We start from the raw sequence: 27,882 nt of genomic DNA, 5'->3' as shown, positions 1-27,882 counted from the left end.
TGTAGGAAATGAAAGGTATTTTTTAAATACATATTATTTGTTAATTACAGTTATTATGATTTATTATTATTTTGGATGTTGACTGATAAGCGTTGCTAAAACTGTTAAGGGAAAAAGTCAAATAAAGAAGCAAAAAGTTTCATTTCAGGTTTTTATTGCCATTTACATGTATAGGAAAGAGAATGGATTTGTACATATTTATATAAATTTATATATACACGTGTTTGGTAAATGACATTCATCCATGTTATCAAAGTGTACGCACAGCGTATAACTTCTATTTTCTACTCAGCTCAGAGCTAGTGAATACATTGTACTCTATTGTTAGCTTAGCCCCGCTCACCTCGTTTACCTTCCATCATGACGGACTTGCTCCTCCACAGTGTACTACACTCTGTTCCATTCATTATCGGCTAATTAGCAATCCTGTTTTGACTGGAAAATCCTTGGTAGCGACTTTGTGAAGTTTGGAATACTGTAGTAATTACTTACTGGAGAACACGCGTACCTCAAAGATACCGCATACACGTGTACAGATATCTGTAGACGTTTTTTACAGGTCAAGTTGTGCTAAGGTTCAGTGTGCTTAGCCTGGTAGCCATGCTCAGCTAACGCATGTCGGGGTCGCTGTCAGGCATTTGTGGTGTCCAACACGTTGCTAGCGCTGCTTTGGGCGAGCATCCACACTCGTTTTCTAGCCCGCTTTCTGCCAAAGTCTGTCCCCTTTCTCTGTCTTCTCTCTGCGGGGGGGCGGACACACACACGGGTCAGTACATTCAGCATTATTGTGTATTTAACACTCATTTGGTGTGGCGTGATAAATAATAATACAATGGCCAGAAAGAAAGTTATTAAGATATATCAGTCTGGAAAACGTTATTAAGCCATTTTTAAAGGGCTGGGACTCCAGCAAACCACAGTGAGAGCCATGATGAAATGGTGAAAAAAATTTAACTGTGGTGAAACTTCCGAACCAAAATGACCCCAAGAGATCGACCGACTCATTCAAGAGGTGCTTCTTGTAGATATGTATACGGGTTAGAACAGCAACAATTAATCGATTAATCGATGGTTAAACGATGACCCAATTTATCTATGTCAGCTGCTCCTTTTGTGGCAGGGCTGAAATGCAGTGGAAAATTCATTCATTTTCTACCGCTTATCCTCACGAGGGTCGCAGGGGGTGCTGGAGCCTATCCCAGCTGTCTTTGGGCGAGAGGCGGGGTACACCCTGAACTGGTTGCCAGCCAATCACAGGGCACATATAGACAAACAACCATTCACACTCACATTCATACCTATGGACAATTTGGAGTCGCCAATTAACCTAGCATGTTTTTGGAATGTGGGAGGAAACCGGAGTACCCGAAGAAAACCCACGCATGCACGGGGAGAACATGCAAACTGAGTTTGGAATTGAACCCTGTGAGTTCTGCGCGCTAACCACTCAACCGCCGTGCCGCACCAAAAAAGAACATTAATTTTAATTTTCATCAGAAAACATCTTGAAACCCCCAAGGCCTTTGGGAAAATACTCTGTCGAGACAAAAGGCTCAGAAAAGACTCACAAATCCAACAGTAAAACTTGGTGGTGGTAGTGTGATGGTCTAGCGCTGTTTTGCTGCTTCAGAACCTGGAAAACTTGCTGAATTCTGCGATATAACAAAAAATCCTGAAGGAAAATGTCCGGCCATCGGTATCAGATCGGTATCACCGATAAACACCTTGAATTGGACTCAATATCACACATCGCTAGTTAGTACAAGTTGAATCTATCACGCACAGGTGGCGCTGTACCTCCAGGTCGCTTGAGGGCGCTGCAGCATTATAAAACATAGAAGAGCGAGCAGCATCAAGCTACGATGTTGACAAGATAGCTTCATGCAGTCCCTTTGACAAAGTTTATTTTTGTTTAATCCCAAGTATTATTTTATTTTTTTTAAACAGGTTTGTTGTTTTATTCCATTTATTTGCTTTATAAATGTTTGACTGCCTTTTAAGAAGCAAGCAACGCCTGAAAGGTAAGCTAACTTAATACAATTTACACAAATAATATAAACTTAGTCTCCCGTTGCTCATCTTACATTATCAATGATTAGCGGTATACTTTGTTCTTTAAATGTCTTCCTCTGGAATCGAACCCTAATAAGTGACTTTTATTACAAACGTGTGCCTTCACATCGAGCAACCGTGGGAAAAAAGACGCAACATTCCCAGCTTTAATCTACGCCGACGCAAACTCGACTTTGTGGTGGAAATAAAGACATTGCGGCGTTGTTACGTCACACTATTAAATACACAAAAATGGCTATTATCCCGACACTTAATGGAAAGCAGTCCACTTTCAAACGCCAACAACAGGAAGTGTCAAAGACGGTGGTTTCATGTGATTTCTGGGTTGGTTTAAAATGTGTCCAAAAAGTTCATACTTGGTAACTAAGTTAAAAATACGTATAAAAATGTCAAGAAAAAGTAAAAGTAACGTAACTAAGTTACAAATATACGTGGAAAAATGTCAAGAAAATGTTAAAGGAAGACATATTTTCCAAAAATCAGTGACAGCGACAGTGAGTGTTCTTTTCATTAGACAATCTTTGACGTCTTTCCTCTCGGTGAAGCAACAAAGCTAGCACAAACGGTAGAAAACAAGTCTGAAAAAGGTCACAAACAGCCTATGTTCGCTCTAAAATGTTTGTTCATTGGGCAGCTTGAATCTTTGTGGAGTATTCATGTGTAAGAAGTGCTTAAAATAGCCACCTCAAATGTTTGTAAACTCGACGATGTGCTGTTAGCTGTAAGTAATGTATCTCCTGTGTTTTGGCTAGCTATGTGTGTTCTGTTTAGCATATCTAAATGTATGTATGGTGTATGTTACAGTTACCGCAGGCATACATGCACGTCACAGAAAGCGTCATAGTTACCTAATTTGCATATTTTAAATAAATCCCATACTTCTTCATATAGTGGTGGTGGTATTATTGTCCGGTACGAGTTCGAATAGCACGGAAACGGCCACAAAGAAGTGCAGTTACACATTAAGACCGGCAGATGGTGACAAAGTCCAGTCGATGACTTCAAGTCTCATTTGCTCATCAGCAAACCATAAGGATCAGTCCAGACTGAAAAACAATTATGGAAGACAAGCACTTTTGTCAACAAGAATGGCATTAAAGTTTGATGAAATATTGGGAGGTATATTCAATGCTGCATTTAGTCAGTAGCAAATTTCTGAATGTGATCATGTGAACGTCTAGAAAGCTTCATTTAATTTTTTCTTCAAACCGAGGTGTCTGTCGGTGGTGTTGATTTGCGCTAAGTGGATGGTGGCTAATTGTGGCGCATCACGGCCAGTCGGTGTAAAGAGCAAGTGTAGTAGAACACAATGCCCGGTCAATCATGTTTGGAATTCGATGACATCTGGCGGGAGTCTGGCTCCTTCCAACAAAGCAGAGGCGGCCTTTGATCTGGGAGCAGACCTGAGGGAACGCTATCAGAACCGCTACCATGGCAAGTTATCAGAACCACTTGGACTCCAGCTCAGACGCAAACAAACCCGCAGGAATGCATTCTTGGTCGAGATGACAACACTTGAGCACGTGTTGAAAGTGAGAGATCCCGGCGTAATACATTTCACGTGTCTTCTTGGCAAAGACGCATGGCGGCTGGAAAAAGTATTCCTACTCCTTCAACTTTCCCACATTCTGTCACGTTGCCACCACAAACAAAAATATATTTCATTGGGAGTTTATGTGAAAGACAACACAAAGCGGCAGACAACAGTGAGGGAAAATTAGACATGATTTTCACATTTCTCCACAAATTCAAAACTGAAAAATGTATTGAACCAATTCACCAAATAACCACATGACTGCTGAATGATCCAATAGTGACCTCATCATGGAATAGAGCTGGGGTGTCCAAAGTGCGGCCCCGGGGGTCCACATTCGAAAAATATAATGTAGCAACAAAAATTCAACACAAGAATCAAGTGAAAATATAAAACGAAAACGTTGTGATTTTACCAGAATAATGTCGCTGCACGGTGACCGAGTGGTTAGCGTGCAGGCCTCACAGCTAGGAGACCCGAGTTCAATTCATTGAACGGATGCATCTGTTCAGTTCTATCCGTGCATGTGTGGGTTCTCTCCGGGTACTCCGGCTTCCTCCCACATTCCAAAAACATGCTAGGTTAATTAGCGACTCCAAATTGTCCATAGGTATGAATGTGAGTGTGAATGGTTGTTTGTCTATATGTGCCCTGTGATTGGCTGGCCACCAGTCCAGGGTGTACCCCGCCTCTCGCCCGAAGACAGCTGGGATAGGCTCCAGCACCCCTGTGACCCTCGTGAGGATAAGCGGTAGAAAATGACTGAATAATGTAATATGAGAACATAATGTAATTTTAGTATCATTAAGCTTAAGGAATGCTAAATAAATAATAAATAAAGTTGGAATTCAGTTGCAGAAAAAGTTTTCATATTACAATAAAGTCCAAATATCAAGAGAAGAAATTATTCTGACAAGAAAAAAAATAATTTTATTAGGATTTTCGAATTGAATTATCTCATGAGGAAAACAATGTCATTTTAATAGCATGAAGTTCATTCATTCATTAATTTTCTACCGCTTTTTCCTCACGAGGGTCGCTGGAGCCTATCCCAGCTGTCTTCGGGCGAGAGACGGGGTACACCCTGGACTGGTGGCCAGCCAATCACAGGGCACATATAGACAAACAACCATTCACACTCACATTCATACCTATGGACAATTTGGAGTCGCTAATTAACCTAGCATGTTTTTGGAATGTGGGAGGAAACCGGAGTACCCGGAGAAAACCCACGCATGCACGGGGAGAACATGCGAACTCCACACAGAGATGCCCGAGGGTGGAATTGAACCCTGGTCTCCTAGCTGTGAGGTCTGCGCGCTAACCACGAGACCGCCGTGCCGCCTAGCATGGAGTTGAACTACAAAATTAAAAAAATACAGTGCATTCAGCACCATAATGTATACCGGATTAAAAAGCATAGTCTCAATGACGGGGTTTATTTCTGTACTTTTAACACACAGGGGGCACCAGATCATAAGGCACATGCTAAAATATACGGTTGAAGTGTCGAATGCAGGAGCAAACTTTTTCTTGTTCAACATGAACTCACAAGCCCAAAAAACGCAACAAAATGGTTCTGTTTGTTTCCAATTCCTAAAGACGCCACCATCAGGCACAAGTGGTTGGAGTTCCCGATTCCCTACCAGCAAAAGAAATGCATTTTAAATCGTCAATGGCATTTCACACTGGACTTTTTCGTAAACATGGACCAGTATGCAGCTGGACTAGCCCACAAACCTGCTGAAGCCTGACGCCTTTCCAACATTACTTGGTGGTGTGGAAGTGTCAGAATAGTAAGCAGTAAGTACCAGTTTATCAGTGTCCTAACTGTCTTTATTTTGTGTAAGTCATGGAGCAAAAGCGCTTGTCTATGTAGCATTATAGAGCGTGCATACAGGAAGCGGGGTTGCTAATAGCCGTTTCCCACCACAATTAGTGGCTTTCCCTGAGTTTTTTTTTAAAACACTGCTAGTCCCGTAAAACACATTAGACGTTACCGATGCTGTAGAAACCGCTAACGCTAAAATGCTAAGGCTACTTACTATTGAGAGACATCTTGATGTAATAAATTAATACATGTTATGTGGAAAAACGTAATTTTACTAGTAAGAGTTGAAATCTTAATTTAAAAAAAAAATAATATTAATATTATGAGAAACAAATAAGGTTGTAATTTTTGGAAACTGACTGTGGAAATGATGTAATATTATATTTATATATTTAAAATATATGTATATATTTAAAATACTTAAATTATTTTTATTTATTATTATTTATTATAAATAATAAAAAATATTTATTATTGGAATAAAGTCCTAATATTGCAAAAGCAAAATCTATCAAGATTATTTAAAAATAAATATTTTGAAAATTTAAAAACAAACAGGAAAAATGTAAAATACAGTACAGTACAGAATACAGTGAAAATGTTAAGAGAAAACAGTTATTTAATAAAAAAATATTACGAGAATAACATTGTACTATTATGAGAAATAATACAATGTGATACTGTATATTAGTTTAATATAACATAATGTAATATTAAAGAAAAAATACTTTTTATATTAAATTAATTTTACCATTTTTTTGAAGATTATGTTGGGGAAAAGTTCTAATATTGTAATAGAAACTAAAATCTAAACATTGGAGATTTTTCAAATATGTCATTTTAGCAGCATAGAGTTGAAATATTAGTAAAAAAAAATTAATTTTTCAGCATTAATATTAACATATATAACATTTTTTATTTTTTGGAAAATTAAGTAGAGGAAAATTATTATTATTATGGGAATAAAGTCAGAATATTACAAAATGAATATCAATGAAAAAGAAAGTGGAAATATTTTGGGAAAAAAATGCTTCAGAATGGGACCTAAAGACACGTGTTCATTGATTGGGTATCAAAACGGAGATGATGTGGAAGAGTGAGTGAACAAGACTGGGGTCCAAAAAAAAAGTGTTAGATGCTGACAGCCCTGTTGTCACCAAGGCTACAGGAGGACACAGTGCTGTCCTCCGCCGCCATCTGTCCTTCATTATCAGCCACACATTGTTTTTTAATGTCCTCCCACCCCACCCCGACCGCATCCTGGAGTTATGCGTGTGTCCATGCACGCCTTCATGCGGATTCTGGCCCTCATTAGCAGCTCTGTGCTGACATGCCAGTCGTTTTAGGTGAGTGTTAGCAGGCTCGCGGACGTGCGCACGTTAATGCAAACGTCTTTTAAATGTGCTCTGCAGTGCCTGAGAAACCGATGCAAGTGATTGTCAGCAGAACAATAGGATGCTTTTTTTTTGGACTGTCAAGTCTGCCAATGAAGTGGCGCTTGGAAGAACATCACAAATTGCCGTTGACGCCAGAAATCTTTATTTTCAGCGACAAATGCGAAGAAGATGTGAAGCCAAAAGTTCTATGAATACAATCTGATCGAGTCATTCCATCAACGATACGTCTCCCAGGCTATCAGTGGTGTAAAAACGTCATGATTTGCTGATTTGTTATTGTTTTGCATGTTTGTCACACTTCAATGTTTCAGATTGACAACACAACTGAACACAAAATGCAGTTTCTAAATGAATGATTACCCCCTAAAGCTAACAACTTGTTGGGCTTAGCAGCAACAACTGCAAGTCGGTGTTTGACAAAACATGCAAGGAGTCTCTTTGCAGAATTGTTGTCATTCCGCCACATTGGAGGCTTTTCCAGCATGAAGCCCTTTTAAGGTCATGCCACAGCATCTCAATAGGATTTATTTAGGTTGGGACCTGGACTAGGCCATTCCAATGCCATTCAGATGTGGACTTGCTGGTGTGTTTCGGATCATTGTCCTTGTTTGGGCTTGATGTCACCAACAGATGGCCAGATAGTCTCCTTCAGCAGAATCCATGGTTCCATTTATCACAGCAAGTCTTCCAAGTCCTGAATTAGCAAAACAATCCCAGGCCATCACACTACCACCACCATATTCTACTGTTGGTATGATGTTCTTTTTCTGAAATGCGGCGGTACTTTTATGCCAGATGTAATGGGGGACACACCTTCCAAAAGTTTAACCTTTGTTTCATCAGACCACAGAGTATTTTTCCAAAGATCTTGGGGATCATCAAGATGTTTTCTGGCAAAATAGAGACGAGCCTTTTTGTTTCTCGGTGGTTTTGGTCTTGGAACTCTGCCATGCAGGTAATTTTTGCCCAGTGTCTTTCTTAACTGAGGCAAGTGGAACCTGCAGTTCTTTGGATGTTGTTGTGGGGTCTTTTGTGACCTCTTGGATGAGTTGTCGCTGTGCTCTTAGGGTCATTTTGCTTGTCTGGTCACCCCTGAAGGTTCACTGGTTCAATGGCTCTCACTGTGGTTTTGCTGGAGTCCCAAAGCTTTTAAAATGGCTTGAACCTTTTCCAGACTGTTAGAACTCAATTAATCTGTATGTTTTTTCCACACAGAGCCTTGGAGTTTGGATTTTTTTCCTCTTAATAATTAAGAGTTTAATTAAAAAAAAACACCATTTTGAGTTCAGTTGTGTTGTCATTGGCTAATATTTAACTTTGACTGATGATCTGAAACATTAAAGTCTGACAAAATGCCAAAAAAAGAAATCAAGAAGGGGACAAACACTTTTTAAAAGTACTGTATATCACCATCTTATAGATATGCCACACAGATATATAGGACACCCGAGTTCAATTCCACCCTCGGCCATCTGGAGTTTGCATGTTCTCCCCGTGCATGTGTGGGTTTTCTCCGGGTACTCCGGTTTCCTCCCACATTCCAAAAACATGCTAGGTTAATTAGCAACTCCAAATTGTCCATAGGTATGAATGTGAGTGTGAATGGTTAATTTGTCTATATGTGCCCTGTGATTGGCTGGTCACCAGTCCACGGTGTACCCCTCCTCTTACCCGAAGTCAACTGGCATAGGCTCAAGCATACCCACCACGACCTAATGAGGATAAGTGGCATAGAATATGGTTGGATCTTGTGAAATTACTGCTGATTTTTTCGTTTTTGCTGTTGTGTTTTTCCAGTTTATTTAAGTTATATCGACGCATTTTATAAGAGCTCGGCCCCCATCTTTCCAAGGCATCTCGCTGTGTTGCATGAAGGAGGTTACATTACATTACATTTATTTATTATATTACATTACCTTACATTCATGTTGTGGCAACATTGTTTACACATTTTGGCTAAATATTTATGGCTAAATTTGTGTCAAAGTCAAAGTTATGCTTGAAATGTATCTTTTCACAAAAAGCCTTTTCTCTCCCTTTTTTGTTAACTGATAACTTTTTGGAGAACTGATATTTTACTGAAACTCCCTTATGTTCTACTGCTGATTACTAAAGAACAAAAAATGGTTGAAACAAACTTTTTTTTTTTTTTGATGAAAGTCTAATTTTTTTTTCGGTATATGGTAATGAGAATTGGAACATGCATCAGATTACAATTGAGTGCATCACATAATCAGTTCACAGTTCCACATGTCCAAAAGGAGTAGGAAGAAGCAATGCTTATTAAATCCTACCCCTATATGCCATGTCTATACAGCCCAATAAAACAATATTCTATGTGCCTTTAAAAAAATGAATAAAAATCATCAAAAGTGGCCAGTAGTAAGAATGACTGCTTTTGAAAAGTGGCTGGGATGAACAAGTTAATTGGACAGTATGAATCAAAGTTGTCAAGAAGTTTTGGACTGCTGATATGTCACATCATGCTGCCTTTGAGCTGAGAACCGTTGATTGATTGATTCAGCCTTTCTTGAACCAACCCACTGGGATATTGAGTCTGATTTTCCAGCCAACGCACTCGCAACCTTTTCATCTCAGTCATAATACCACTACACTGCCTACTTCCTACTGTCACTTGCATGGGAGCGAATGACTGTGGTCACATGATACATGAAGCAATGTATCTTTGTGTCTCATGGTAAAGATTCATTCGAGAACATCAGTTCATGTGACGTTTATGTCAGTGGTCTGTCAACACAACATGTCGGTCATGGTTGAGTGAGAACGCAGCAGGCTTCTTCTCTCCAGGAACCACCAGGAAGCATATGACATGTCTGCTACATGCTCACCACCACGAGCAACAATTCATTCCTGCAACCTGGCTTACAGATAAAAAGTCACTTTGGCATCCATTAGCATTCCAGTCTTTCAACATCTGGCATCCCAATCATTTTATCACGTTCACATTGAAGCGGCTCCATAGTGTCACTGCAGCATGTGTTATGCTGTAAAATGCTATTTTGCACATATGTGCGATTGCATCAGTTGACGTAAATAAAGTCGCTCGAGCACAAAGATGATGTTGGATGTACTCATGTCATCGAGTCAATGAGACGTAAACATTTCATTTCCAATGCTGACCGCTCTAAGACAAACTTTTATTGTTCTATTGTTTGTTTGTGTCTTTTCATGGGCTGCAAGCCATCAAACATCAAACACTGTTGAAAATGTTTTTCTCAAGAGACTCGACCAAATGGCGCGACTCTGTTGTGTGTTGAATTTTAATGTCATCATTAAAGTAAGATGGTTGCTGTTGTTGCACAAGGTAAAAACAACGGCTACGCAAACTGTTCACTGTTTCCCTTGGGTTTCCTAAGGAAACAAATATCCCGATGGTCAGTCATACTTACGAGAGGAAAAGTCTAAATTAAGTAATTCAATCCCAGACAACACCTTCAGTACCGGCCATTTAAAGCGGTTTGGACACAGAATATTGTGTTCTACGGCTATTTAATCATGGAACCTACCAAAAGAAAGATGAGACTGCAGTCTTTTCCTATTCTTTAGTGCCTGTGATTGGCTGGCCACCAGTCCGGGGTGTACCCCGCGTCTCGCCCGAAGACAGCTGGAATAGGCTCCAGCACGCCCTCAACCCTCGTGATAAGCAATAATGAGAAAATTAGTGAATGAATGATCCCCTGCTATTATCAAATGCACTTCTGCCATCTTGTGGCTGCTACGTCACAAATGTGCAGAAATCCACTGTAGCATTACGAGTGGTTAGCACGCAGACCTCACAGCTAGGAGACCAGGGTTCAATTCCACCCTCGGCCATCTCTGTGTGGAGTTTGCATGTTCTCCCCGTGCATGCGTGGGTTTTCTCCGGGTACTCCGGTTTCCTCCCACATTCCAAAAACATGCTAGGTTAATTGGCAACTCCAAATTGTCCATAGGTATGAATGTGAGTGTGAATGGTTGTTTGTCTATATGTGCCCTGTGATTGGCTGGCCACCAGTCCAGGGTGTACCCCGCCTCTCGCCCGAAGACAGATAGGATAGTCTCCAGCACCCTCCGCGACCCTTGTGAGGAAAAGCGGTAGAAAATGAATGAATGAATGAACATTACGGGAAACACTGAATACAATAATAATAATAATATCACTCAGTATAAAGCACTGACCTCCACCAAGGCTGAACCATCCATCTATTTTCTATGCCGCTTATCCTCACTAGGGTTGCGGGGGTATGCTAGAGCCTATCCCAGCTGCATTCGTGCAAGATACACCCTGGTCACCAGGGCACGTATAGACAAACAACCACTCCCATTTGGGAGTCTGCAATTAACCTTAACATGCATGTTTCTTATGGGAGGGAACTGGAGTACCCGGAGAAAACCCACAAAGATGCCCGAGCTGAGATTCAAACCCAAATCTTCCCGATTTCTTTTTGACAGTGAGGGCAACACAGTTGGTTGCTCCAGGTGGTGAAGATGGCTTCATGGAGGTCATCCACTGTCGGAAACTGATGTCCACCATGTTTGTTAACTTCCCTTGCCATTAGGGAATGTTCAATAGTTATCGGTACTGATAATTATCAGCCCGATATCAGCATAAAAATGTGTTATCAGCAGAGATCAATGCCCAAAGGCATGAATATCCACTTGCTAGCTGCTTGACTTTCATCTTAGCCGTGGCGCTGACACCTCAATATTGATGGGTATATATATATATATATATATATATATATATATATATATATATATATATATATATATATATATATATATATATATATATGTATATACTATACCCACACACAGAGATACACAGATTGATAGTTTATGTCACATTTCCATCAGCTCTGCAAAAATGGATTCTTGGTGCACAAAAGATGACCTCATCAAATCGCCTCTCAAGCATGTAATCAAACAAGAGTTTTTACTTGTCGCACATTAACTTGCCCCAACCATCCATCCATTTTCTAGATGTGCCGCCTATCCTCAGTAGGAATGTAAGCACAGAAAAATCGGACACTTGTGTTTGTGTGTGTGCTCCATTAGGAGAGTCCGTGGGGACGTCTGCTTTTTCATATGACATGGGGTGTATTTTCAATCTCTCCAATTTTGCATTGGATTTACACCAAAACTTTAAGCCCTTCAAACTCGTGGATTGGAGCTCCAGGAGAAGATCTAAGGTATGTAGGATATAAATTCACTTAAATATCAATCTGGAGATGAAATGTCATTCAAATCCGACGGTGGGAAATATGTTAATTTTGGCCCTGGAATGACTGTGTACATGTAATTTGTAGTGTGATGTAGAAACTAATACAGTGTGGATGCAGCATGGATTCCTCTGTTTTTTTTTTTTGCTTCTACCACTTTTTTGGCCAAGATTTTGCCATTGAAGGCTGTGCTCTTAAGCTTTTGATCAGTTGATGAAACGCTTGTTTGCAATGAATTACTTACACATTTTTTTCTCTTTGTTTTAGACATTTTCAAACAGAAAATGCTGCTAAGTGTATCCTGCAAGGTTATTGTGGTGTTTTTCTGAACGAGTCGTGCATATTTTCTGGGTTTTCATGAAGACATACGTAAAAGAGAGAGATGGAAAATGGTTTGTTTAAATCAAATCTCCTTCAGTCGACCACAACGGGAGAAACCTTGAACACAAAAAAACCTCACAAATGTAAAACGGTCGCGTTCACATTTGAAAACTATTAGCCGTATATGTCTGCCATCAACAAAGCCTTAGAAGTATATTTATGGCCCTGGCAGGAATTGAAGCTGTGTTATGTTTCACAGCTCATGACTCCCAACACGGCACGTTACCCATCAGCATTTACTACTTCAGCGTATTAGACCTGCTCCCAGTCACAGCAGTTGAAGAACATTCTAGTAATCCCCAATAATGAGTTTGGAGTTAAAGTTACATAAAGATGATTCCTGTTAAATCTCCGATTTAAAATAGTTATCAAGATGCTGACATATGTGACTAAAGTGAAATATTGTGATAATTGTGCCTGCGTGACAAACAACAATTTCATCCCGCCCGCGGAACTTTCTGGAAAATATCTCTGCAACACAAACCTCAGTAAAACAAGTGCGTGCAACAATCTGCGTAATCCAGTAAGTTCTGCAATATCAACTACTTCACCAACAATAGAAGCTTTGAAGTGGACAGATTGCATAACCATTCTTCCTACGGATGCCAGATTGTGACCAAAAGTAGCAATAATTTAACTGTGCACAACTAAAAATGACACCACTTTAACTATTACACGCTGTCTGTACAAAATAACATCTTAAAGAGGCATAAGACAGTCAAAAGTGGACATTTTAACTACTTTTCAATTGAATCACAGCCATTTTTCAAAAGGCATCGACTCTAGTACAGACCATTTTAGAAGATTTTCACTGATCTTTCAAGGCACACATAATCTTGTGTTGTATGGCTATATGTACATATATACCAAAAGAAAGATTAGACTCTTTTTTTTTTCATCAGGAAAAAAAGCTTGTTTCTACCTTATACTGTTCTTTAGTAATCAACAGTAGAACATAGGTAAGTCTAAGGAAAATATCATTCATTCATTTTCTACCGATTATACTCACGAGAGTCGCAGGGGTGCTGGAGCTTATCCCAGCTGTCTTCAAGCGAGAGGCGGGGTACACCCTGGACTGGTGGCCAGCCAATCACAGAGCACATATACGTAGACAAACAACCATGCACACTCACATTCATACCTATGGACAATTTGGAGTGGCCAATTAACCTAGCATGTTTTTGGAATGTGGGAGGAAGCCGGAGTACCCGGAGAAAACAGAAAATGGGAATTACATGCAAACTCTACAAAGAGATGACCGAGGGTGGAATTGAACTCAATACTTTCAAAAAGCAGAAATATACATTCATTCATTCATTCATTTTCTACCGATTTTTCCTCACGAGGGTCGCGGGGGTGCTGGAGCCTATCCCAGCTGTCTTTGGGCGAGAGGCGGGGTACACCCTGGACTGGTTGCCAGCCAATCACAGGGCACATATAGACAAACAACCATTCACACTCACATTCATACCTATGGACAATTTGGAGTCGCCAATAAACCGGAGGAAACCGGAGTACCCGGAGAAAATGCCTGCACGGGGAGAACATGCAAGATATATGCAGAAATATATAATGGTGGAACATTTTGGGCCCTTGGAGGATTTAATTTGGCACCCCTGGCGTAGTGGTTAGCATGTCAGCCCCACATTGTCAGCAGATTGAGTTAGCATGTTCTCCCTGTGTTTATGTGGGCTTACTCCAACTACATGTGCCCACATTCCATAAGCTACTGCTGCTCCTCCGCATTGAGAGGAGTCAGATGAGGTGGCTCGAGCATTTGGTCAGGATGCGAGCCGGACGCCTAACTGGGAGGTGTTCAGGGCACATCCAACTAGGCCTCTGGAAAGTCCCAGGACACGTTGGGGAGACTATGGCTGTGTTTGAAACCGCATACTTACCTACTACTCATACTAACTCTGAGTATGCAGTGTGCGATTTTTGAGTATGCGAGAAGTTGTATCATCAGCTTACTACTCACACTCAAATTACCCAGGATGCAAAGCGATGTGACGTCACCGTGAAAACCAAAAATGTCTGAACATTGAGCAGCAGGATGGACGCCCCACCAAGAGAAGCCTACAAATGTAAATTGCGAAGTATTTTAGCGATTTGATGGCAATAATAATAATGGGTAATATTTAAACATATCAGATGAAGACGTATACATTTTCAATCATTAAAAGAGGAACATGGGGATTCACCTTGCAGTATGGCGCTCTTGAAGCCACCTGTAAAGATTTTATTATAGATTTATTACACATTATTGGTCTCTTTGTTATTTATTTTTATATTTTTATAAACTCAATGACTTTTGTTGATGACCTTTGTTTCTTAGTTATGTAGAATTACCAAGTTGAATGAGGTTAGATATAATTTCCCCTCCAATTTTTATGCTTGGAGGTATGTTATGTTAGCAATTTCTCATTGGATTTACATTTATTAAGAAAGTAAAAAAATATATATATATAACTTACATCTGACAACAAGCCCAAGTCAATAGCGACCATGATGTACCGAAGCCGGTACGGCATCATGACCGGTCAAATTCCGTTAATGGGACGATCAGTCCAAACGGTGGTGTCAAGCTGGATATATTGCGAGCTGGTTTGCTTCTTGTTTTCAAAATAAAAGCAGTGATTTATCACTGTTTTTTTTGTATGAGGAAAGTAAGGGCCGTTTTATTTTGTGAAAGCTAGCTTAAATTCTGGCAAATTTTTCCGAACGAAATTGTAAACAGTTTGTATTTAGACAAATAAATGGCACACTCAGGATCTAAATGGCCACTTTCTGGCCTGATTAAAAAAAATTTTCAAAAAAGTGATGTATTTAAAGAGTTTAGAGCTAAAGTAAAATCAGCTTCAGCCTGTTGGTAGGAGCGCAATGCATTGTGGGTTATCATGTAGTACGCTGTAGCGCAAAAACTTTGCATACTGTCTGATGGATTGGGTATGCAGTATGGAGTGTGGATAGTATGGTCTATGGAAGTATATAGTAGTAAGTATGAGGTTCCGAACACAGCCATAGTCTTTCAACTGGCCTGGGAATGCTTCCGGATATGCCAGGAGAAGCTGGACGAATTAGCCTGGGAGAGGGAAGTCTGGGGTTCCCTGCTTAGGCTACTGCTCCCGCAAACTGACCTCTGATTAAAAAAAAAAAAAGAAAAATGTATTTCAGCGGCTGTTTTTCTATAAGATTGTTTATGTTTTAACAAACCTTTGCACTCATATTTGGCTTTCACTTGTGTAAACTCTCTTTGTGGAAAAAACGGGATGTATATCGTATATCGATCTTCTTTCTCTTTGGGCTTTTCCGTTCAGGGGTCGCCACAGCAAATCAACCACCTCCATCCAGCCTGTCTTCTGCATCTGTCTCTCTCACACCAACTACCCTCATGTCCTCCTTCACTACAAACATAAACCACCTCTTTGGTCTTCTTCTACGCCTCCTACCTGGCAGCATCCTTCTACCAATATATCCGCTATCTCTCCTCTGGACATGTCCCAACCATCTCATATCGATAATCAACCTAAATATGTATATCGGGATACGGGTTTTGGTCCATATCGTCCAGTCCTAGCCAACAGTATTTGTTTATCATCATATATGTTTTAACACCGTAAAACCCCATCACCATACACTTTATACACTATATACTATATACTTTTCTCAAGACAGGCTTTAAAATGTCTGCAACTTTCTCTCTTGTTTAAGCACTCTAAAAGTTCAAATTTCGTTTGAATTTTAACAAACAACCTACTTACACAACCGACAACCTGCCAACAGAAGACATTATTGACTCACTGACTGCCCCATTCGACTGTGGTGTTTTTGTGTCCTTGTTGAGGCGTACTGTGTGAACTGAGGATTCATTTGTTCCAGCCATGAGGCTTGCCTTTCTTCGCCGTGTCCGACCAAGGGGTTTCTGCCTTCCTTCGGTCTGGGGGTCCAACTGGCTTTTTATGCTATTTGGGTGGAGACTGTCTTGTCAGTGTTGTGAGTTTTGCTTGCGGTCGTGCAGCATTCATAGTCGCACGGTTGGCAATTGTTTTGGTATTCGTGACGAACAACAGCTAGCCACCAAGTACAAGAGCAAAACGACAAAAGAGTCTACAGCCAATAAAGATGCAAAAGACTACAAACTCCCACAATGGCGTGCTTAAAGGGCCAGGCTCATTGTGTAACAGTGATCAAAAATTGTTTTTAAAAAGCACAAAAATTGCATTTAAAAAATTCAGTAAAAGAGTGAATTTGCAAAAAGTGAACCATGATGGAAGGAGGGAACACTGTAACCGGAATCGAAATGAGGAATCTGAATCAGAAACGTTCAAATTCAAACATTGTCCAAACGTAATGATTACCTTTGGTGGCTATCTCGCGAATTGATTAGCGAGGGCCAACTGACTCCTTTGACATGTCATTTGACAATGACATGTGAATTAAACATTATTACCTTAATTATGGATTGAAAATCAATAATAATCGTGATTACTATCGCTGATATATTTTGGGTTTTGTGCAAGGTTTTGTTTGCCACTATTTTTTATTGTACAGTTATATTTTCACATGTTTTTTTATGATCCGTGTTTATTGTATTTATTGTGTATCAAAATATTTCTATTCTAATTGGCCAATCACAGCATTGGAGTAATATATTCTACCTAGCAACAGGTCAGCCCCACTACCGCATTAACCTAATCCACCATAAAACTCCTGACCAGAAGTTGTTGTTTACAACATTATGACCACTCCCTCTGGACAACATGTGGGCGGAGCCATTTTTGATGAGGTGGGAAGCAGACGAGCACCAAAGGCGCCGCCAGCTTTCTTGAACTCAACGAGAGAGCAGGCTTTAAAGGACTAGCGTGGTCTTAAATGGAACAACGCAGGAATGTCGGGAAGGACTTTCATCCCACATGTGTGCCATTAGGACCATGGAACCAATGCCTGTACTAGACCCGGTGCAATCATGTCTTCTACTCGGAATGCCAGCGGACATACAATCTGACCGTCATAATGATAACGACCTTCAACGACATGGACACGACCAATATAACCCTTCGTGCTATCATGTGAAAATTCTTTACATCCTTTCGCTTTGGATGGTCAAGGTTTCTCCTTTCATTGTGAAAAGAGTGATGGCACTCCTATTGATTGTGGCAGCTCTCTGGCTTAAGGTCAAAGGTTGTACAAGCTCTCCAAACAACTTCTCCACAAAAACCCGAACTCCACAAGAGACACCTCTCTTGGATTTTGGAATCAGCCGAAGAAATTGAGAACACATGACGAGATTTATGTTGTTCTTTTCCAGCACAGTCTCGTAAAGGAGACGACGTGAGTGGTGATCCTTGGATGAAAGCAGCACATCACCCTGAGGAAGTGTGATGTTTTAAGATGTTATCTGGCTCAGCTCTCTTGCAAGTCATTTTACAGACGCACACATGCAAGTGGTTGTCGTGCTGAATATGCAGTATGTATCAGTGAAGATTAGCGTGACAATAAATCAGAATTATGCGACAGGGTCGTCACTATTCCCGCCCTTCTGATGGCAGCTTGATGGTAATGGTAATGGTAATGGTAATGGTAATGGTAATGGTAATGCAGGGCTCGACAATAACAATGTACCGATGGCCCGGGGAAAGTTAAAACAAAATTCGGGCAAGTATATCCAATCAGTGATATTCCCGTCGGGCAAGTGTACTTTGGCATGCCATACTGCCAAGAGTTTTTTTAAAAAGCGGTTCTTGTTGGGTGTTGGTAAAACACAGACTGCGTAATTCCGGTGGTAATTTGCAAACCAATCCTTGCAAATCTTGAAATGGACCAATCAGAATCGTTTATTTAGACCGCGGTCCACAGTCCGCGTTTTAACGACACCCGTTCTTGTTCGCGATCAACCAATCAGCGATCGTTTGACTAGGAAAACATCTATCATGGCGTCCCTGCCAACATGGTCTAATTCTTCAACAACTTGTGAAGGAAAACAGCAAAAAGTGATGAACCAGTGCCTCCTAAACAAGTATTTTATTAGCGGCAGCAAATCAAATGATGGCAGGTGAGTGAATCACATTGCTGTGACAATTTGAAGTGGTCACAATGAAACACCACCCATTAGATCCAATACCAAGTGCTGATTTTGCACAAGCATTTATTATTTAATAAGCACAATGTTTATTCAATCATGAATGTACTTTTATTTATCAAGGCAAAGTGCCGAGAAGTCTCTTGACAATCCAGATTTCCATGCAACGTCATGATCTATGTAGGAAAACAACCACAAGAAATGATAATCATTTCATCTCTATTTGAGATTCTCATGTGATGCCACAAAAATTAGATGATATCATTATGGCAGTCTTTTCATTTTACATGGGGCAAGTTCGGGCAAGTTGTTGTCACCTTAAGGATTCCCCATGGGCAAGTCATTTTTGTTTTTAATGTAATGGTTTTATTTCATTTGAACATGCATCAGATTACAATTGAGTGCATCCAATAATCAGTTCACAGTTCCACATGTCCAAAAGGAGTAGGAAGAAGCAAAGCTTATTAAATCCTACCCCTCCATCTGGTACTTTTACAATCAGTAACTGTTACATTTGTTCACTTCCTGCTTTCCATAATACAGTTTAAGGTTTTTGTTTTTTTTTAATAATGTACCTCATGCCGAAGTACGAGGTGATATGACCATCCAATGCCATAATGGGTACCATAGTAAGTGTCAATATAGTGATATATATAGCACATCATGACTGGTTCAAGACTCTTCATCCTTGTATTTAGCAAACATCAACTGCTTGTATTGTTTCTTGAATTGGCTCATCGTTGTGCATTGTTTAATTTCCTTACTCAATCCATTCCATAGTTTGATTCCACATACTGAAATGCTATGGCTTTTTAACATAGTCCTAGCCAGGGCTCGACAATAACGTTGTACCGATGGCCCGGGGCAAGTTAAAACAAAATTCGGGCAAGTAAATCCAATCAGTGATATTCCCGTCGGGCAAGTGCACTTTGGCATGCCATACTGCCAAGAGTTTTTTTAAAAGCGGTTCTTGTTGGGTGTTGGTAAAACACGGACTGCGTAATTCCGGTGGTAATTTGCAAACCAATCCTTGCAAATCTTGAAATGGACCAATCAGAATCGTTTATTTAGACCGCGGTCCGAAATCCACAGTCCGCGTTTTACCCACTCCTGTTGTTCGCGATCAACCAATCAGCGATCGTTTTACTAGGAAAACATCCGTCATGGCGGCGCTGCCAACGTCGTCTAATTCTGAAGGAAACAGCAAAAAGTGATGAACCAGTGCCTCCTAAACAAGTATTTTATTAGCGGCAGCAAATCAAATGATGGCACAGGTGAGTGAATCACTTTGCTGTGACAATTTGAAGTGGTCACAATGAAACACCACCGATTAGATCCAATACCAAGTGCTGATTTTGCACAAGCTACAAAATCTAGCGCTTCCATTTCTCTGTGTATTTTTCTCACCTTTGCTTCACAAATTATTGTTTGACCATTGAGCATTTTTTTCTGGATTCAAAACACTTTACTAGTACACAAATGTGTCTATTCAATAATGTTTCATTGTGGTGCACAACATATAAATATCACTGCTTACTACGACTACCATGTGTAAGGTAGTATGGTAGTACTCTCATTTCATCTTTATTTGAGATTCTCATGTGATGCCACAAAAAATTACATATCATTATGGCAGTCTTTTCATTTTACATGGGGCAAGTTCGGGCAAGTAGTTCTCACCTTAAGGATTCCCCATGGGCAAGTCATTTCGGTTTTTAATGTAGAGCCCGGCTAGCATATAAGTGTTTCAAATTTAATTCTTCCCTGAGATCATGGTTGTCTGAGCTGGAATCCATAGGGAATATCAGACACTTTTGTTGCTCGGAAACCGCTTCTCTTGATATCATTTTCATACACTCCTGATCAAAATGTCATGTGACTTTGTCTCAGGTATTCACACACATGAGATCCCACTAGAGATGTTTTCCATACGGCACAGTGAAGCAGGCGACATCATGGGGCATCCCTCATGATGTCTGTGAGGTAAGGACTTACAATGGCCGGCTGACAAAGGATTTCTTCCGGAATAAGCTCACTCTTGGACCATCCTGTGTTTTCCCCTGATCTAAATGCGATGGAGAACATTTGAATGGCGAAGGAAGTTGACAAAAATGTTCCAGAGAGTGGATGCCCTCTGTGAAGCTATTTTCACCACCAGGAGAAACATTCCCCCAGCACTCTGGAAATATTGAGCATGCCCAAATTTGCATTTGCCATCTGATTAACGAGAATAGCGCAGCTACTCATTACTGACTCCTTTTTTCAAAATTTGATTCCTATCTTGGGGAGGTTTCAGGTTTTTTTTGAGCCAAGATCCTTTTAACTTTTGATCAACTGATGAACAGCCTATTTCTCTTTGATTCTTGTTTGCAATAAATTGCTTACTCCCATTCCTTCTTTCCCATTACGTCACTTCCTGGTTACAGAAAAAACCTCACAGCAAAACCTCAGTTTCTTTTGCTAACAGAGTTTCAAAATTTTTGGGAATATTCCTAACCACAGCTCGTGATCATAACTCTTGAAGAGTGTGCTGACATCTCTGCCTTAATTTGGACTAGCAAGAGGATTGAACTCCTCAAAAATAACAGTAATGGCCGACAACCATTACAAGCTGAGCTTGCAAGCGAGCAGCAGCTTCGATCAGCAGCTTCGATCAGCAGCTTTTCATGAAGCCGGACTCTTAAAATATCTGGAAGTCTTCTTGAAGAGATATCTCCGGTTGTAACACGGCTTGGCGAGACACGCAAACTTGCTGTTACAATGAATATTAACACCAAAGGCGGCTGAAAGGCAAACTAACGGGATAATTGACACACGGTGACACGGTGTTGCTTAGCAATTGCAACAATGGCAAAGAAAAAAAGACAAAGGAAGCGGCTCTGATGCCAGTGGCTGTAGTTTGGGCCGAAGTTCTCGAGATTTGCTTACAGACAAGGAGTTAACCAGGTTTTACACCAGACCCGCCACTACAGACATTGTGCTGACAATGAGTGGCAACTAAACAGGCTGTTGTTCTACAATAGAGAGACTGACAGAAAAAGATGTCCCGGAACTAATATTATAGAGGCGAGACAATATGGAACAACACATGAGCTCCATAAGGCAGGAGGTTCAAAGTCTTGAGAGTGGAAATAAACAATTACAGGATAGTAGTGCAACACTGAGGGCTACTCTCAAAAAAGATGAAATCATCCAACAACTGAAAAATACCATTGGTGATGGATCAGAACACACAAATTAATGATGTGATCATGACCAATGGATCTGACAAAATCCATCAATACAATTAATCACAACATCCTACAGATGCAGAAGGTTGTATGGAGGCGGTTGATTTGCTGTGGCGACCCCTGAAAGGAAAAGCCCAAAGAGAAAGAAGATCCTACTTAAAAAAATTAGAAAGTTATGGAATCAAAGTATTAGTTTTGAATTGGTTTAAAAGCTACCTTTGCTAACAGGAAGCAATATGTGAAGTTGAAGGGAGAATAATATACATCTGCAAGTTCAAATATAACATGTGGAATACCCCAGGGGTCAATACTGGGACCTAAAACAATGACATCTGTTACGAAAGACTTAAAGTTGGTATTATTTGCAGATGATGCTACATCTTTTGTTCTGGGAAAAGCATACACGATTAATAAAGAAAGTCAAAGATGAATTGCCATATTAAAACGCGGCTTAAAATATGAGGTGTATGCATTTTACCGCAGATTTATTTTATCCGTCAGCCACAGCAGCAGCCAGTCGCTGCTTTCACACTGGGATTTCATTGTTTCATTGAAGGCCAATCAGGAGGCGACTGCTATATGTAACGGCCGCGTCACATCACGTACACGTACACGTCACGGTGTTCAACTTTGCGTGGGTGACGTACACGCGTTGGTGACGTCAGCGATTCCTCGAACCAGGAAAAAAAATCATGTAATATTTTTGTAATCGAGGTACTGAAATGATTTGAATAATTGTTGCAGCCCCAAACAACGAATTAAGGTACTAATTGTACTAAGATGAGCAAATTCAATAAACAACACAAGCAGTTAATGCTTGAAAAATAAAAGAAGAGTCTAGAACTTGTTCTGTCATGTTTATCTCTAATATTTATTCATTATCACACTGATTATTATATGTGATTACTACTTATGAAAAATCTTAATTACATCACTGCACTATGATGTTATGTCATCACTTTTGTATGTAGTAAAAACTCACATATGGAATACAGGATGTGAATAATGTACTGCAACAGATGTGAAACGGATGGTGGGGTAGGATTAAATAAGCTTTGCTACATCCTACTCCTTTTGGACCTGCGGAACTGGGAAGGGAATCATGTGAAGTATTTCATTGTAACTTGCATGCATGTTCAAATAAAATCAAACCATTACTATTCTGTTTCTCTACTTGGAACAGACCAGGGAAGAACTACATATGAAACACTTATATGATAGGACTATGTTAAAAAGCCATAGCATTTCAGTATGTGGAATCAAACTATGGAATGGATAGAGTAAGGAAATCAAACAATGCACAACGATGAGCCAATTCAAGAAACAATACAAGCAGTTGCTGTTTGCTAAATACAAGGATGAAGAGTCTTGAACCAGTCATGATGTGCTATTTATATCACTATATTGACACTTACTATGGTACCCATTATGTCATTCTATGGTCATATCACCTCGTACTTCGGTACAAGGTACATTATTTAAAAAAATAACAAAAAAAACCTTAAACTGTATTATGGAAAGCAGGAAGTGAACAAATGTAACAGTTACTGATTGTAAAAGTACCAGATGGAGGGGTAGGATTTAATAAGCTTTGCTTCTTCCTACTCCTTTTGGACATCCCATGATTCTGGGATGCGCTCAATTGTAATCTGATGCATGTTCAAATGAAATAAAACCATTACCATTACCTTAGCCCATTCTGGCGCAAATTATCCAGTATAAGTTTTTTATCTGATTCATCAAAAAAAAATCAACCAGTTAATCGGTTATTATTATAATTAATTAATTGCAGGCCTAATGCTAACTGTTCCACTATAGCTGTTCATAATTCAGTGGTCGGTGTAGCGTTTCAGTGGGCTTTAATCGACCTAATAACAACACAGCCACCTCACAATTATGAGGTCTCAGTCTGCTCAGTGGGTGTGGGCTTGATAAAAGCAGTGCTCAGAAAGCAAAGTGTGCCAAAATAAGTATTTCTGTTTGTAGCAGGTCCTGAAACCAAAACTACGACATTGGACCTCGGTGACAATGATTAGGTTTCTTGCTACGATTTGAGGAAGTGCTGGGACCTTCCCATCCAGGATGACAATGACGCCCTAGTGGCCAAAGTGAGCCATTACAAGACAGGACATCCTGAGATTGATGTTTCTGTGTTCACCCCAATTCCCAGTGGTGACTCCTTGCCGGAACCCATTACTTCCTGAAGGTTCCTGCTAGTCAGATCCAGATGTTAGCAGTTCCCATCTGAACTATCAGGAGGTGAAGTGCTCGCCCTCAGCATGCCATCACTCTTCTCACAAAACATATGGCATCACATATAACCTTTGACCCCCCCGTCACAACAATAACTCATAAAGGCCAACAAGACTCGTAAAGAACACCAGTCAGTCCTCACCTGCAGGACATCTCCTCTTCATCCTGCATCGCCGTGTCTCGCTGTGCGGTGGGCAGAGTGAGGGTCCGGGCTTCGTGCCGCCCCACGTTCTCATCTGTCGGCCCCACATGAAGCCACAGCGGACGCCGTTTTGGAGGCAGGCGCTCCACACACTCCACTCGGCCAGCGGATCCAGGATGCAGTCATCTATAGGGAAAGGAAATATGAATTAGCTACTGTTTCCATCAGGGGAGAGAACCTTCAGACTCTGGGGCCACAATGGGTTCTCAATTTTGCCCTTAGGGCCGTGCCAGACGCAAATGAAAAAAAATAAATAAAATTTGACAGATGATGACCTTTTCATTCATTTTCTACTGCTTATCCTCAGGAGGGTCACAGGCGTGCTGGAGTCTATCCCAGCTGTCTTTAGGTGAGGCGGGGTACACTCTGGACACGCTGGACTTATGGACAATTTGGAGTTGCTAATTAACCTAGCGTGTTTTTGGAATGTGGGAGGAAACCGGAGTACCCGGAGAAAACCCACGCATGCACGGGGAGAACATGCAAACTCCACACAGAGATGCCCGAGGGTGGAATCGAACTCGGGGCTCCTGTGCGCTAACCACTCCTCTACCGTGCATTTGACACATTTTCATTGCATAAATCACCCTGAATGGACATGAAGTATGTCAACTTACTACTTTAATTAATTTATGATGCATTCATTATCCAATGGATTTATTCATTCATTAGGGTCAGTCATTCACACGGGTCGCGGGGGTGCTGGAGCCTATCCCAGCTGTCTTTGGGCGAGAGGTGGGGTACACCCTGGACTGGTGGCCAATCACAGGGCACATATAGACAAACAACCATTCACACTCACATTCATACCTATGGACAATTTGGAGTTGCTAATTAACCTAGCATGTTTTTGGAATGTGGGAGGAAACCGGAGTACCCGGAGAAAACCCACTCATGCATGGGGAGAACATGCAAACTCCACACAGAGATGGCCAAGAGTGGGATTGAACCCTGGTCTCCTAGCTGTGAGGTCTGCGCGCTAACCACTCAACCGCCGTGCAGCCCCATTGGAATCATTCATTCATTCATTTTCTACCGCTTTTCCTCACAAGGGTCGCGAGGGTGCTGGAGCCTATCCCAGCTGTCTTTGGGCGAGAGGCGGGGTACACCCTGGACTGGTCGCCAGCCAATCACAGGGCACATATAGACAAACAACCATTCACACTCACATTCATACCTATGGACAATTTGGAGTCACCAATTAACCTAGCATGTTTTTGGAATGTGGGAGGAAACCGGAGTACCCGGAGAAAACCCACGCATGCACGGGTAGAACATGCAAACTCCACACAGAGATGGCCGAGGGTGGAATTGAACCCTGGTCTCCTAGCTGTGAGGTCTGCGTGCTGTCCACTCGATCGCCGTGCAGCCCCATTGGAATCATTTGTGCGCAAATTGTTCAGAGCTAACCCGGCTTGCTGAAGTCAGCTGTGATAGGCTCCAGCTTGCACATGATCTAAGTGTGGACAAACAGCATAGGAAATGGATGAGCGTTTCAAGGATTGTGCATTTCATATCCTTTCAATGGACAACTTTGGTGTTGAAGGGTATTCATTAAGAGCGGATTTTTAGTGTTTTTTTCATGGAGGGACTCACCTATTGTCGGCCAGGGTTCAATATGAGTGTGGTGTTCCTCTCCCAGACAGTCAGTGTTTTGTGCAAAGGTTCCTTCAGGACAGTGGCTCAGACATCGGCCTTTGTGGAGCTGGAAGCCCGGCTTACACTTGATGCAGAAGTCCCTGCTGAAGCATAGCTTGCAGTCCACCGAGCGACATTCTGACAACACACCAAAGCATACTCAAGTCTACTTAACACCATTATCACATTAATACCAGTTACAACTCTTGACGTCAACTTACTCAAGCAGCGGTTGATGTCCCGCCCCCTCTGGCCAAAGTATCCGGCAGGACAGGCATGGAGACACGTTCCATGGTGAGACATGCCGTCCCGCTGCAAGAAGAGGAAGAGGCGCTCTCTGCAGCGCGTGCAGCCATTGTCGGGGGAACACTCTCGACAATTCCGACAACCCCCTGACTTGTCTTGGTGGGCTGCGGGAGGAAAGGGATGCTCACTTAATGTCCAATATGCCAAAGACATCAATATACATGTTGCACAAGGACGTTTCTTCTCACCCACCAAGAACTCTATGAATTATAAATATCCCATCTAAGATGGCAGCCACAGTGTTCATGTGTTTGTGTGCAAGAACACTGTGTAGAATGTTATTTACATTTAATGAGGTGTAATGTTTTGTCTGAGTTTGGTCCAAGTACATATTTCGTACCCACCACTTTAAATCTGTTTTGATTTTTTGACTTTTTATATCTGACTGCTGTGCCCCGCCCCGCTTTTACTCATGTTTTAACTGTGTATTAACGAATTAATGTTGTATTTTAATGTATCTTTTACTCTGTTTACTTGCTTTTATTCAACTCCATTCTTCAATACTCAAAGTGTCTTTGAGTATTTTGAACAATACAAATACAATGTATTATTATTATTATATATTTTGGATGGGCGGCAGACCTCACAGCTAGGAGACCAGGGTTCAATTCCACCCTCGGCCATCTCTGTGTGGAGTTTGCATGTTCTCCCCGTGCCTGCGTGGGTTTTCTCCGGGTACTCCGGGTACTCCGGTTTCCCCCAAAAACATGCTAGGTTAATTAGCGACTCCAAATTGTCCATAGGTATGAATGTGAGTGTGAATGGTTGTTTGTCTATATGTGCCCTGTGATTGGCTGCCGACCAGTCCAGGGTGTACCCCGCCTCTCGCCCCAAGACAGCTGGGATAGGCTCCAGCACCCCCGCGACCCTCGTGATGAAAAAGCGGTATAAAATGAATGAATTAATGAAAATGCATTTGGTGCACAATGACGTGTTACAATTTGGGAATCACGGCAGCTGAAACGGAAGTTCCATCGTTTTGTGTTATTTGTGTCATTGTATTTGTCATGAAGCAAAATATCGATGTGCAAACACGCTAAAATTGACATCAGATGGTGTTTTAAACACAACAGGCACAAAGAAAGTATTCCAGACCGTTTCCTTTGCTCTTCCTTTGGCTTCAAATCACTGTAGTCTGTCTGTGCATTGTCACCCTCCAAAGTAAATACTCTCATTTGCTAGTAGAATCACCCATTTCCGCTTGTTTCGCTCATTTGCAGCACTTTGTGTGTACACTTGCTTGTGCCACGTTAGTGCCAACAAACACGCTTACTCGTCAATTTTTCACGGCCGGCTATATTATCTTTATATTATATGTTTTATATTTATCGTGCGGTTAATCGATTTACTGAGTATCGTGACAGCCCTAGTCCATTCACATGCACATTTTATGCAAATATACTTTATGCAACCAGCTGGCTGCCCAATGACACAGTACACATTTTATGGAAACATTTGTTTACCCATTCATATAGGCATCTTTTATAAACCTCTGTCCAATCGCATAATTCACCTTATGCAAGCCTGTGTCTGTGTCCATTCAGATTTACATATATATTTACCTGTGACGCATAGATGAATAATGATGTTTTTGCACTCTTTGTTCTGTCTGGCTTTTTTCTTGCTGCGTCTGTTGTCATGTTTGATGTGGTTTCAAACAATAGACTTATGCTTTTTGTGAGAGTTCGATTCAACATCTGCCATCGAGTGAAAATGAAATCTTTCATTCATTTTCT

The 27,882-nt window shown here is 41.0% G+C and overlaps 1 protein-coding gene across 1 annotated transcript; it reads right to left on the bottom strand.

Annotated features, from left to right (window-relative positions):
• Positions 1 to 182: 182 nt before the first annotated feature.
• On the bottom strand, positions 183 to 27,341 carry rspo4 (R-spondin 4). The gene is made up of 5 exons (XM_058055830.1): positions 27,338 to 27,341; positions 26,062 to 26,250; positions 25,799 to 25,978; positions 24,143 to 24,328; positions 183 to 740 (listed from the first exon to the last, which is right to left on the bottom strand). The coding sequence occupies exons 1-5, from the start codon at positions 27,339 to 27,341 to the stop codon at positions 631 to 633; spliced, it is 669 nt and encodes a 222-aa protein (XP_057911813.1). The 3' UTR covers positions 183 to 630.
• Between the last annotated feature and the right edge of the window lie 541 nt (positions 27,342 to 27,882).

This window comes from Doryrhamphus excisus, chromosome 18 (assembly GCF_030265055.1).
Source record: "Doryrhamphus excisus isolate RoL2022-K1 chromosome 18, RoL_Dexc_1.0, whole genome shotgun sequence".
NCBI lineage: Eukaryota > Metazoa > Chordata > Actinopteri > Syngnathiformes > Syngnathidae > Doryrhamphus > Doryrhamphus excisus.
Note: the sequence above shows the minus strand (reverse complement) of the source record. Positions and strands in the feature narration are given on the sequence as shown.